General features: G+C 42.1%; 1 protein-coding gene across 8 annotated transcripts in view; it reads right to left on the bottom strand.

Moving 5' to 3' along the window:
* SLC24A2 (solute carrier family 24 member 2) overlaps positions 1–14,262 on the bottom strand; it is a 790,353-nt gene that overhangs the window by 360,773 nt on the left and 415,318 nt on the right. For 6 of the 8 annotated variants that reach the window (XM_085634455.1, XM_085634470.1, XM_085634443.1 and 3 more), the window contains exons 5-6: positions 12,316–12,354; positions 3,143–3,251 (exon numbers count right to left, since the gene is read on the bottom strand). In XM_085634455.1, coding sequence (XP_085490581.1) covers positions 3,143–3,251; positions 12,316–12,354 — 148 coding nt within the window. The remainder of the gene's footprint in view (positions 1–3,142; positions 3,252–12,315; positions 12,355–14,262) is intronic. The other 2 variants (XM_085634477.1, XM_085634499.1) reach the window with 1 other exon arrangement.

Below are 14,262 nucleotides of genomic sequence, written 5' to 3'. Positions count from 1 at the left end.
CGGCTGGGAAATTTACATAAGGTAGGCATGCTGCAGCAAGGCCAGTGGAAGCTGGGCCTCTGCTAGCACAATGGATCAGCAGCCATTCCTCCACTGTTTTTGTTTCAAAGCAGTGACATTTAAGATTCTACAAAAAAAAAGGTGCGTACCAAACTGGACCAAGGACAATAATAGAACTCCACGTTTACTCTATATATCTTAAGTGGCTATTCACAAAGGGAATTTTCGACTGAAAAATATGTTTACAATGGAATGTACCTTTTTTACTTCTGCCGGGTATCTACAAACAGATTTTTGTGAGAGTAAACGACTATACAACTGTGGAGATCTTTATCATGAGTGCAGAGATGTCTGCATCAAGTGTGGGTTGCCTTGAAAGTTTGAAAACACCCATAAACATCCACGTGTGTGGGCATTCTCAAACTGCTCCCTGTCCATATTCCAACCTGAAAATCTTCAGAGATTTACACAAGCCAAGAGCTGTAGTAACTACTCTTCCAGGATTTAAATGGAAAATGATCACCCTAGATTTAGTGGAGGTGTAGAAAGTGTAAATCCTGCTCAGGAGAAGACATAAATCTCCACCCATGCTTTTACAATGCTTTGAGCGAATAGGCCGCTATATATATTTTATTACCAAAATCTGCTACATTTGGAATTTATCCTTTGAATATAGCAATCTCATGGATCACTTCATATCCCAAATATAGTCCATAAAATGTCAACAACAATGCCAAATGCCCTCACATTTTGGATCAAATATTTAAATCTTTGCAGCTAATTTACAACATATCATACATAGTAAGCATCAATACCAGAAAATACTCAGAGCTACAGTGACCAATCCACTGACCGTTGTCACTCCCCCTAACAGAGTTTCTGTAGTATAGATATTTGCAGCGTAGGTTCCTTGATGTCTGACAATCTCAAAAAGAGTGTTCACTCATGGTGGCAGCTGATATGATTTGATTTTCGCTGCTCTATTCTTTGATGCTCAACAGAAGTGCAGCAGTTGATCTTGCTGCTTCAAACAATGTTTACATATTTATACATTATCAATTTATGGTCACTATGGCTCCATGTGTGGCATCTGCTGCTTAAAGGTACCATTGGCAGACCTTCTTTAATGTATGGATGTCTACACTCTGCCTTAGTTATGGTACCGAAATACAATTCATACTCGGACTCACATTTAATTTCACCAAACATATCCACAACTCCGTAGTGTTACTCACATTTTTTCAACCTGCTTTTTTGAGCCATTTTAGTCAGACATTTAAGGTATAGTTTAGGAGAATCCATCCCAGAGTGTTGGTCTCAGCTGGCATTTTATCTTTTCGGAAATTGGTACTTCAAGACTTAAAATATTTCAAAGTATTTCTGAATCTCATCTGGATTTTATTGTGCATTTATTGACACCATATCCTGCTCTTTTTTAATATTGGAACAGGACGTTTAGTGTACAACTAGATATATTAATGTGACTTCCTAATGTTCTACCGTATTCACTGCTTGATATTTTACAATTTGATACTCTGCAGCGTCCTTTATTGATTAATTATTAATACGGCTCTCAATTTTCCGTTTTTACTGATTTTTACAGATTGATACAGACAGAAAACAATGTGTTTTCTGTCTGTATTTATTTTTAAAAGCGGAAAAATACAGAAAATGATTCTTCTTGTGGGTGACTCTCCATGCTGTCTTTCGAGCTTTCCAGGACAACAGCTGCACAGATAGACAACATGGGAGGTTACTAACCAGGTTCAGATTTCCTTAAATACAGGAATATGTTAAGATATAAGTGTATTATAATGCTGATATTTAGCTGTGAGTGTAATGTTTTGCTATATTTGACCGTTTAATTTGCTAAAATGCAACAGATAGCAAAGTATGAGTGCATGTTTATCAGTTAAATAAATGCAGAAATGTACCATTTTACGACTCCATTTATTCTCAAAACACAAAATAAATATGGATAAATACTAATATGGTGGCCAAAAATAAATATGGATGACTACAGCCGGAAATGTTAAATAAATATATACCATAAACCGGAAGCCCTTATTATCAACCTGTATTATTTTGTTTATTGTATTGTTCCACCCTTCACATTGTAGTGGAGCCTTGTACTGGCCCTGCTACATAATGTAGGCCTTTGGTTGCTGTGAGGTGCCATGGTAATCTCTTCGGAAATTATGAATAATGCCTTAATTTGGTGGAAGTTGAGGACCTCTCTACACCCTTTGTAGTCTTTCCTCTGGCGAAGAGAGACGAAAAATGGTCACACGGGCACAAGAGTTTGCACTTCCAACACACATCTGCCTAAAACAAGGTAAACGTCACAACTGGAATAGTGTACCCTGTTGCCAACCATTGTGGAATACGTTGTGGAATACGTTTACACGCTTCTTTATTTGAATCTGATTCAGCGCTCAAACTCATATACACAGGGAACAATGGGGTAAAGTCATGGCTCTCTAGGATTGACCATGTGTAAACCCCTAGTTACCTGGTTTGCCTATAAAGAATGCCAGCACAGAAGAGTCTACAGCCAGCATTACCAACTAAGTACCTTAAAGTACCCACAAAAGGTGGTAGGGCCTCGTATATGAGATGAACGTTTGACTAACCCCTCCTGGTCACCAGTTCCACAATGGTATTTCCAAGGTTGACACAACGACCTGCAACAATTGAGACTGTGTTGATCAAACAGGGCTTTCACTAATGGCGGACACACTACAACCAGCATATACAACACCACAGCAGTCGACTCAGACATCAAAATTGCCATGAAATTAAGCCTCAGGTTTTCACAGAAATATCTTCCCTTGGTACAAGATAACAAAATGGCGTCTACCAACAATGTAATTCAGCAGAAAAAACATTGCACAACATAAATTATTTTTTAATAACCGGAAAGAGGTACTTCATGGTCACTAAGTTCACGATCTACACTTTTCACTGACTGTGCAATAAGCCCCCGTGTCGTTGCAAATGAAAGTCAACAGGTAAAGCACGGCAAAATAAAGTATTTCAAGCAAACGTGGCTTTTGCGTAAAGAAACAAACTTCGCCCAACTGAGTACGCACAATACATGCATGCAGTGAGCGAGGTTTAACTGAGGAACTGGATGAATTACCTTCAGAGAGTGGGTCCAGGGTGTGGATCATGAGCTGGAAGATGCTGTTTCTCATCAGACTGTTGTGGAGGGACGCGGAGCTGCCTCCTCTCTGGAGACGCGGCTTCGCCTGCACAGGAAATCAATACAGGAAGGACAGAGTTCATCACTTTAATTCACAAATAACACATCTTTGTAACAAACAAATATTTATAGAGCAGAAAGGAGAAAGCCTGATGTGCTACAGCTACTGTCTGCTTCATAATTTCATAGCTGTTGAGATGAAACCCAGCCTCCTAGGGCCGTTTTCCTTCGCAACATTTAGTTACAGTACTTACCCTTACCAGTAGATGGCGCAAGCAGCCACATGTTCTCTTTCTCTGGGGTGACTTCATTTTTAATACCCAGAAACAGGTACTTATGGCACTTGACAAAAAAGTATAAGCACCTAGAAGGCCCTAGAATCTAGTTTGGCCCTAGGTCTCGCCAGATGTTCCATCAAAGCTGGCTCACAATTACATTAGCTGTTACTTCTGTTAAGTCCATTCGATAAACCCGCACCACTCTCTAAAACGGCATCCTTCTAACCCGCCACAACCAACAATGAAGCCTCCTACTGACAGAGTAAAGTGGACCTCCTCTTCACTCTAAGTGAACCTCAAGTGGACGACCTCAAGTGAACGTCAACTGGACCTCAAGTGAACCTCAAGTGGACCACCTCAAGTGAACCTCAAGTGGACCTCCTCTTCACTCTAAGTGCAGCCTCGAGTTTGCTGCACATCGACTGTTCGACAAAGCCACACCCCACCAAAGAAACAAAACAAATGACTGAGACGGTGCCCCAAGGCCTCGGGGTATGAAAAGGCATGCAAAAGCATCAGCTTAATAAAATTGTATCCAAAGACACATTTTCCTCTTTTCTTTTTCTTATTTCACTATATGTTGTTCATGGACATCGATTGGACAAAGTGCCAAGAGTAGCACCAATAACAATAGGCCCCCTTTCACTTCCAACAAGGTAGTCACAACGAGGCAGGCAGGCTGTGAGGTATTAGGCCCAAGAAGTCTTACTTGTGATCAAGGCTGAGTGTCAGCCGAAACGCGTCATGACGGATTGAATTTGTGAAAAATAATATATATATATATATATTTATAGCAAACACAAGGAGATGATGGACGGAGCACTGAAACTTTTCAGACACTCACCCCCAGTCACATATCTGGGTTGAATCCATCATCGTTCTTTAGCTCATTTCGCCACCCCAGGTCAGACCCTGCAATATGCAAATGGATTTTCAGTGCTCCGTCCATCATCTCCTTGTGTTTGCCTTGTTCGCCCTAAGTTGGCAGGGTATGCCCAGACGTAAGTCCCTTGCTCACTTTGCCACTGGATCCAAGCTAGCCTGGCTGATCAGGGGCGTTACCTCGAGACCTGTCCCAGGATGCTTGTTTGCGGTTGAGGGAAGACCTGGCTTGGCAGTTCGGGCCAGACAGTTCCCATGAGGCACAGGGTCAAGACTGATTTGCATATGCTGGGTCTGAACTGGGGTGGCGAAGTGAACTAAAGGATGATGATGGATTCAACCCAGATCTGTGACTAGGGGTGAGTGTTTGAAAAGTTTCAGCACTCCGTCCTTCATCTCGTTGTGTTTGCTTTGTTCGCCCTAAATTTGCAGGGTATGCCCAGACGTACGTCCCTTGCTCACTTTGCCACTGGATCCAAGCTAGCCTGGCTGATCAGGGGTGTTACCTCGAGACCTGTCCCAGGATGCTTGTTTCCTGTCAAGGGAAGACCTAGCTTGGCAGTTCAGGCTGGACTGTTCCCATAAGGCACAGGGTCAAGACTGATTTGCATATGGCTGGGTCTGAACTGGGGTGGCGAAGTGAGCTAAAGAACGATGATGGATTCAACCCAGATCTGTGACTAGGGGTGAGTGTTTGAAAGGTTTCAGCGCTCCGTCCATCATCTCCTTGTGTTTGCTTTATATATATATGTACTAGACTACACCACTAGATCGTGCCACACACCATGTTTTCTCTTTCCCTGGAGTACATTATTATTTTATACCTAGAAATGGGTACTTAAGGCACCTGACAAAAAAGGATGAGCATTCAGAAGGTCCTGCATTCGGTTTTAGACCCTGGTCTGGCAAGAACATCTGACAATCTTGGCCCCTAATGACATCAGTGGATGCCCCTCATCATCACCCTATTTGCTCCTTATGAGATTGGGAAGGACCAAGGAGTGGAAACTACCGATTCTACACCTGGCTCATGAGGCTTGTTTACTATCTGCTGTCGCTGCTGCTGTCCTGAACCCTGACCCCATAGGTGACAGAAGCATTGCCAGAGATACAAAGGGCACAATGGGATTCACACCTGCTATCTCTGGATCAACTAACCCTCCTTGGTGTTCCTGTTGTCTTTTAGCAATGGTATAGCCCTTACTACCTTTATGTGGGGCACTGAAATGCTTCCCCCATGGATAGCAAGCTACACCATGTTGGGTGTGTGGTTGGAATGTTGTTGTTTTTTATATTAGCCTGTGTGAAAATAGATAGGCTGGCCAGTGGTGTAATCAGGAAACTGGGAGAGTCATTAAGGTTCATTAGAACATTGGAATGTTGGAAGCTCCATTGAAAACAATGGAGTGCTCCGGGCTTATAATGGCTGGTATAAGCCCAGAGCTCCAACATTCCAATGATTGTCTTTGTTCACAGCTCTGGCTGTGAACAAAGGCTTGAGGGAGCCTGAGGGGATTTGAATCCCCTTGTGCTCCCTGAAGGCTTTGTTTTATTTGTTAGAACATTCTGCCCTCTAGTGGCAGAATGTTCTAATAGCCTTATAGCCCTTCGTAGCAGGGCTATATCGGCTATTAAAGTCCCGCTGCTTTGTTAAAGTCCCTCGCCTTCGGCTCAGACCTTTAACGCTGCAATGGGCCTTTAATAGCGGGTATAGCCCGCTACGGCGAGCTATAAGGCTATAATAAAGGACCCATCATGTTGTTTTTTTACAGTTACGTGTGATCACGGGATAGGATTCTATCTACAACCACATCCCTGCAACATGAATATGGTTACTGTTAGACCTAGTATCCTTGGCGTGGTTGTCCCCTAACTTTTTGCCTTCAGACCTTCTGTTTTTGCTGACTTCTATTTTGCTGGCCTTAGCACTCTGTACACTTTACCACTGCTAGCCAGTGCTAAAGTGCTTGTGCTCTTTCCCTTAAGCATGGTAACATTGGCTTATACCCAATTGGCATATTGAATTTACTTATAAGTCCCTAGTAAAGTGCACTACATGTGCTCAGGGCCTGTAAATTAAATGCTAATAGTGGGCCTGCAGCACTGATTGAGCCACCCACTTAAGTTGCCCTTTAAACATGTCTCAGGCCTGCTATTGTGGAACCTGTGCAGGTTTAAACTGCCATGTCGACCTGGCAAAATAAACCTTTTGATACGGATGATAGAATGCACTCCAATGATCAATATGAAATAATCAAAACTTGACTTTGAGATTCAAGGCTTGCACTTTCACTGTTCGTATTGGTGATGTTCTGATAGGACCTTTTCCAATTTTCAATTTAGTTACCCCTGATGAAGGGTTTCACCCGAAATGCATTGTGTTTATGATACAATATTTATTTATGATGAACTCTACATTGCTATATGCTACAGAAACAAGGTTGGAGCAGCATCCTATATGAATTTTGGATACTGAAATCACAACATCTTCAATAAAAGCAATTGAAGCATTGGAAATCATCGTTTCGTTTGGATTAATAGCACCAATATTGTTGTGGAAGCCTGTGGACTTTAAAGGTTGTGCACCTTGGGTCTGGTTCATCATCTGGTCACCAGCTATTTACAAAATAAACCGTTTGCCAGTCCCAAACTTTTCTTTTTAATACATATAAGTCACCCTTAATGGAGGCCCTGGACAGCCCCAAGGGTAGAGTGCAGTGTATTTAAAAAGTTGAACATGTTATTTTAAGTTTTACATGTCCTGGTAGTGAAAAACTCTTAAATTTGTTTTTCACTACTGCAAGGCCTACCTCCCTCATAGAATAACATTGGAGTTGCCTTATAACATTTTATAAATGTAATTTCCAAATGGGAAGACATAACGTTTTGTGCTCTTGGCCTAAAACTTGAGAAGGTAAACCTGCAGAAGGACTAATTTGGAACTGTATCCGACCCGCGCTCTATCGCGGTCAATTTAAACTTTTGATTTTGACCCAGTTCAGTGCAACCAGATAGCCGCCGTTGGCGCATTATGCTTTTAGGTGCTATATTGCAGTTTATTCTTTAAAAATTCATAACTCTGGTTCTACTGATTGGATTTTGTGTCGTTTTGGCCTTGTTTTATTTATTACATTTTGCTCTATTCTTCTTAATTGGTGTAGGATCCTTTTTTGTGTGCTGTTTTCACTGTTTTACTGTTTGAAGTGTTGCTCAATACTTTACACATTGCCTCTAAGTTAAGCCTGACTGCTCTCTGCCAAGCTACCAGGGGGTTGAGCACAGGTTAATTTGGGGTGTGCTTGTGTCTTACCCTGACAGGATTGTGGTTGCTACTTGACCAGGGCTCACACGCCAATCAACCAGGAACCCAATTTCTAACAGTTAAACAGCAGAAAACTCAGGGAGAATGAAGCAGAGGAATTTCAGTCCTCTTCTTTGAGGGGCATTGACAGTAGCTGATTGGTGTTACATTTTATAAGGCACTGCTGACCAGTTCCAAAGAGAGAAAGGCCTGATAAAATAAGACTTTCATGCTTGATGCACTAAAGAATTCCTGCTTACCTAATCTAACAATTGTAGGTAAAGAAGTCTTCAGCTCTGTTTTGAATTTTTGGGAACAAACCTTTTCTCCTTCACTAGTGGTGCTGGCATTACAGTGACCCCAATACTATTGGGGTTTAGTTCCTGGCAGGGAAGCCTGCTTGCCCTTTATGGAACTTTCCTCCTATAGCAAGAGGATGAATATCATGGAGCAGATAAAACTCATGTATCACATGCATGCACCTCCAAGTTTTTCTACTGATGGTCATATGGAATGATACTATAACATACTTTTAAAATTCTGAGGTACTAAAGTTTTCAAATTAACAAATGCAGTGAAAAAACACCCAACTTAACACCGCAACCAGATGTAGCGCACATCATTTTAGCCACCTTCTTTCGCAAGTAAGTGTGCTAAATAATGCCAAGTAACACAATGTACCTTCAAGTCTATCCAATCAAAATATGTGGTGCACTTGCCTGTTTGACAATGCAACAGTCTTCAGCTTGATATATTTGGTTGCTTTTGGTTAATAATGTAATTCTGAAAAAGCTGAAAAACTGAACTTGGCATTCAGGAGACAATAATAGCTAAATTATATGGCAGAGTGTGGGTGCCTGCACATAATGTCTGGTCTATTTTAGTTTCCTAAAACCTAAAATAAGATAAGTATAGGTTGCTGCCATACGCTATCCTGGGATCTGTCTGAAAGTACCCTGCACTGCCACAAGTAAGAAAACCTATTTAGAGGTATACTGATTTAAAAAAGGCAGATATTTTTAGAACCCTGTAACCACCCAACAGGCCATTTTCAATGTCATACTAATTAACAATCAGTGAGATGTGACAGAGTCTTTGTCTGGAATCTGTACTGTGTACATCGTAAACATTTTATAATGGCTCCAATATCCAGTTTCTACCCATTGTGGCATGGTGCTAACTCTGGCAAACATTTTGGATAAGCAGACATTTGTCGCTCAAATTATGGTGCAGTTGAGACACATGTCCGGTAATGATGCGGAACGCAAAAATACCCGGTAATGAGGTTAAATGGTACATCTTTTCTTCCTTGCTATTATAAACATTTTCAGAAATACCGCACACTCTTGTTAATAGCTTAAAAGGATTCTGATGTCTCCAGCAGCGTTCTGCTACTAAGTGATTTTTTGGTAATAGACATCAAATGCAATGTTTCCACTGATTAATCCTCAAAAAGTTTAAAATATTGAGCAATGATTAGCGGATACACTAATGCCAGACTTGCCATTTCTGAGCACAGGGCTGGCCTTTAGCATGCTCAAGCTGGGCCCTCGCACAGGGCGGCAACCTCCAGAGGGGTTCTGGAGCTCCCCAAGCAATCTCTCAATGATTTAGGTCTAAAGGAAAGTGTGTGTGTGTGTGTGTGGGGGGGGGGGGTTATCTTGGTTTTGCTGATGGCTCTCTCTGAGCAAAGGCCAGCTCTGCTTGCACATGCATGGGGAGAAATGGGCGTAGCCACACTGGAGGGCCTTCTGCCATATACCAAACCCATAGGGCCCAAGTCTAAGTTATGCAGGAATACGGTCTGCATGGGTATTACCAGACATAGAAATAACCGAAACTTCCGGTAGAAAAACTGGAGTGTTACTACTGCACCCCTGAAAAATGGGAATAAAATGTGTGAAAATGTCTTTCTGTACTGTTTCTAGTGGCGTAAGAATAGCTCCTGCAGTGCAGGGGGTAGGGAAGGTGGACAGGAGGGAGGGGGTTGAACTCCAGAGGGAGCCCAATGCCCGGCACTCTGCACGGGCGTGGGGCCCCTGACCTGAAAGCTCCTGACTTGGTCTGGATCATGGGGGCCCCCTCCATGAATTTTGCAGAGGGGGGCCCTCAAGTTTCGTTCCGCCACTGACTGTTACCCACATATTTTTCACAAACTGCAGATTTCTTTATCCAGGACATTGGAGATTTAGAGCTTTGAACTGATGAAAAAACACACGAGTTACTTTATTCCCAATGGTTTGTGATTCCCTATTCTGGTGAAAGCTTACTTGCATTATTAGTAATGACAGTGAATCTACGATACACACGGGGGTTCTCACACACCACCTTGCCCTATTTCAGGTCCTCATAATGTTTTTTTAGGTCGAGCCTAGGCAGCGCCCATGCACTGTCTGCAAGACCTGTTGTTATCTCCTCTATCGGCTTTTGGCATGCCCATGAATTGTCCTTTGTTCGTTGTTGTGCCATTTAGAAACAAGGGTTTTTTATTGGTGCATTGGGTCTGATTCTCCCGCCTTTGCGTGCTTGGGTCACGCCCAGGTGGTTTCACGCATTCTTTGCTTGCATTGGTCATCCCAATACATCCCCCTTTCCTCCTGGTCAACCTGGTCTGCCTTTTTATCTTGTAGGCTATCAACATCGTTTTAGGCTTTCAGGCCATTTCACAAGCAATGCTCAGTTTGGCACCTGCAAAGTAACAATTTCTGTCCGGTAGCTGTTGAGCTATACCAATAGGTCTAACTCAAAAAAATGTGAGACCTATTGCATTCCTAATGCTTATTTCTTCAGAGTTTAATATAGCACAAACTAGACCTGAAGGTATCAGAGCGTTTTCTGTCAGCACCAGTTGCTTTACAGACAGGACACATTAATTTTGTCAAGCAAATGGAGATTAAGGGATTTTGCCCAGTCACAGGATGTTGATTGTCCCTGCCGAGACTCAAACCGGGTTCCCCAGCTCTGAGGTCGACCACTCTAGCCCTTAGGCCACATCCTCCCTCCAATATTAATCAGTGTTCCCATCCTTTCCTCTTCAACAAAACAAGTACTTATTCACACTAACTCCATGATGATAAATTCACAATGACTCCTCTTTGGTTTACTAATATTGGTCAAACCAATCATTTGAAGGTGAACATAGAGCACCAGCCATGTTTTCAAAGGTATGGGGGAGATGAAAACATTTGGTTGGATACTGTGTATTTTTAGGGAAGGTCTATAAAAGGACATTGTAACCCTCTTATAATGCTTCAAGTCACATTCACGGCACATGATGCCAATTTGGTCAAAGTAATGCTGCTTTTTAGGTCAAAGCCTGCCAGCTTATTGGACACATTTTGATAGCTGACGGAAAGAAACTCTGCCCATTGCATTCCATTGGCTTTTTGTTTTGTTACTCCTATTTTCTTGCTTTCTAGTCAATAGTTTCCTTTGTTTTAGCCCTACCATGTAGTCTTTGTCCCTCCTGTGGAGCATGGCCTGTTTACCATCTCTCTGATCGGTTCCGTTTATCCTTCCACAAGTGTATGCTCTTGGGTAACTTTCTAAAAGAACTGAATGAGAGTTCATGTATTTCCCAAGTTCTCCATGTTCTCCCACTTCTCCCAGAACATTTCCTTTCATAACATTGAAAAATTTCCTTTTCCACAACTTTGTCCTTCGAGCTTCTGTTAATTACCCTTTCACTTTTATACAACTTCGCCCTTCCCTTTGAGCCATTTCGAGTGTGCTTTAACTTCATATTTTGTTCTCACTTGTTTGTTCACTTCCAAGCCCCCAATGTTGCTCTGTCTCTGTTTGCTTCCCCCACCCACGCCATCAATGTTGCTTCTCCCCTACACACCGCCGGAATGCACTAAAGTATATAAAAACGTGATGGATGGGATACTTGAATTAATCTCAACCACTGATAATTACACTCGGCTACATCCCAGTTCATCAGTGTTTTGCACATCATGCCACCTCACTTTGGACACAAATCAATCTTGACCCTGCTCTGGTGGAAACAGTCTTTCCCGAACTGCCAGGTCAGGTCCTTTCTGAACCAGAATTCATGCAACCTAGGACTGTTATCCCCCTAGTTAGGGCTCATCAGCCAGGTACAGCTTAATTCCAGTGGCATAGGGTGCACGTGAACCACTCTGGCCACCCCACTTAGGGTGACACAATAAAGTATACAAAAAAGTGAATGATGGAATGCTTGGATTAATCTCAGCCACTGGTAATTACTTAGGGCTGAATCCCAATCCATCACAATTGTGCACGCCCTGTCACCTCAGTTTGGACCCAGCTTTATGCAAATCAGTCTTGTCCCATCTCCAATTGGAACAGTTCAGTCATTTTCTAAAATAATATACAACATATTCACTTATCATTCCTACAACAAGCACTGTAAGGACATTTAACACAAACAACAATCACAAGACATGTCTATACATACAAAATAAACTGTGAGGGTCAGTGAAGAAACTTGATAAGTTCCTGATGCCAGAACGCAACACACAGCTGCATAGCCTGTTGCGTCTGCAGCAAGTATGGTAGCGGAGTCATAAGAGGACAAAGGGCGGCTGCCATTTTGTAAAAGGCTGCAGCACTCATTTCAGAGAGCTCTAGAAAGGCACACATATAAAGACTTGTTGAGTTCCTACCGTTAATGTGTTCTCGTCTTTGTTCTCTCCTAGGGTTGACTGAATGAGGCATAAAGTAAACAAATGAAAAGGATCATGTCAAATAAAATGACAGTAAAGACAATGGAAAACACAGACAGAGAGAGATGTTTCTAGTGAATGATGGTCTTACTTGTTTATTGGCTAGCACAATTTAAAGGAAAATGATCATTAACATGGGAAATGTAGGAAATCATAAATAGTCAGAAATGGTGAGACAGTACACTACAATCACATCCCATGAATTAGCCTCAAAGTAGACAGCTCATTTAGCACAGACAATGTCTGCAGTAATAAGTGAAACTAGATCTCATGTAAGATGCAAAGCACAAATGCCTAATAACAGGAGGATACATTCCTTACTACAAAGGTTTTACAGTATTTTGAACTATACCACATTAGAACATAAATGACCAAGTCAAAACAGAAACGGAAAAGGGGAAAGGAGAAGAAATATGCAGATATACAATGTTCAGACAGCAGGAGGAGGATCAGAAAAGATTAAGAATCTAGTGCCACACTAAGGACCCAATTTACAGTTCGGCGGACATGTTAGTTGGTCCAAAAACTTGACGAATGCTCCGTCTGTTGTATTACAAGCGCATTATATCCTATCGCACTTGTGATATAGCTGATGGGTTATCAGTCATGTTTGTGATGGAGTACCTCATCCACCAAACTCTAAAACAGGCCATAAGTGAGCAACATACAAATTATAAATTTGAATTCGAGTAGGGTTCAATGAACCTTTATCCTTATGAGTTTGATAAATTGAGTATCAATTAGTAACAGACACAGGGTAAGCAGGAAACAATTCAGGGATATGTAGAATGTCAGGTAACATTAATACAGACTGGGGAGACTGTGAACATCAAAGGACAGTATTATCCAAAATTACATGTGTTATCATACCTAGGGTGGTGGCCTGGTGGCGGGGGGTGGGTGGGTGGGGGGGGGGGGTGTTGATGTCAGGCAAGGTCTCCATGGGGCCATTTGTACAGGTGGTGAAATCGATTTGACTAAAAGTCGAAGACTGGTTTGGGGTGAAGATTTGTTAACTACAACGGCCCATCTAAAGGATGGTCTAAAAATAATTACAACCTTGGTAAGAACCATTACCTCACTGGTAGACTACTTTCTACCCACTAAAATTCATAGGAGATTGCAAAACCCTGATATGAGGAGGCAGCCTCTGAACCCAGTAGAACACACATGGTATAAGGACAAACTGTGAACATTGAGAAAAGCTATAATCAACAGATAAAACAACTCGAAAAACATGGCCATGGAGCAATCAAATCAACCATCAAAGAACGAAAACATGAGTGAAAAGCGGGGAAGCAAAGACAACATCTGAGACTAGGAGATGGGACAATATCAGTAAATGGGCTAGCACTAGCGACAGCAAGGAATTCTGGAGGCTAATTCACAACTTAGAATATCCTAACGAGCCACGTGTAGACATGCATACTTACCAAGATCAATGAACAAATCCCTGGAACTACCAAAAATAGGGCCCACTTGATGGCTGAAGCCCGCACCCTAATACCTACTCACAGCTGACTTTCAGTATCGGACATAGTAAAAGCCAACGAGCCGTGAGTAGGCCACACTTGCTCATTTGTTAAGACCAATGAACAAATCCCCAGACATAGGAAAAAATTGTATCATCTTCAAAAGCAGCGGAGCACCTGGGTCGAATGGAGTTCCCATAGCAGTTTTCAAACACAACCCAGACAGCTGGGGGACTCTCCCAACTGATTCTTTTGAAAGGAATCTTAGCCACGGAAACTTCCCCGCAAAATTGGTGGGGTTCAATATTACACCCATTCACAAAAAGGGGCCCACCTATCAATATCCTCAGTATTATCATCAATAGCTCACCTAGACACTTAAGTCAAGCCATTCGCTAGAGCGCTGGTTGCAGAA

This window comes from Triturus cristatus, chromosome 2_1 (assembly GCF_964204655.1).
Source record: "Triturus cristatus chromosome 2_1, aTriCri1.1, whole genome shotgun sequence".
NCBI lineage: Eukaryota > Metazoa > Chordata > Amphibia > Caudata > Salamandridae > Triturus > Triturus cristatus.
The sequence above is the reverse complement of the archived record's forward strand: the minus strand, read 5'-3'. Positions and strand labels throughout refer to the sequence as shown.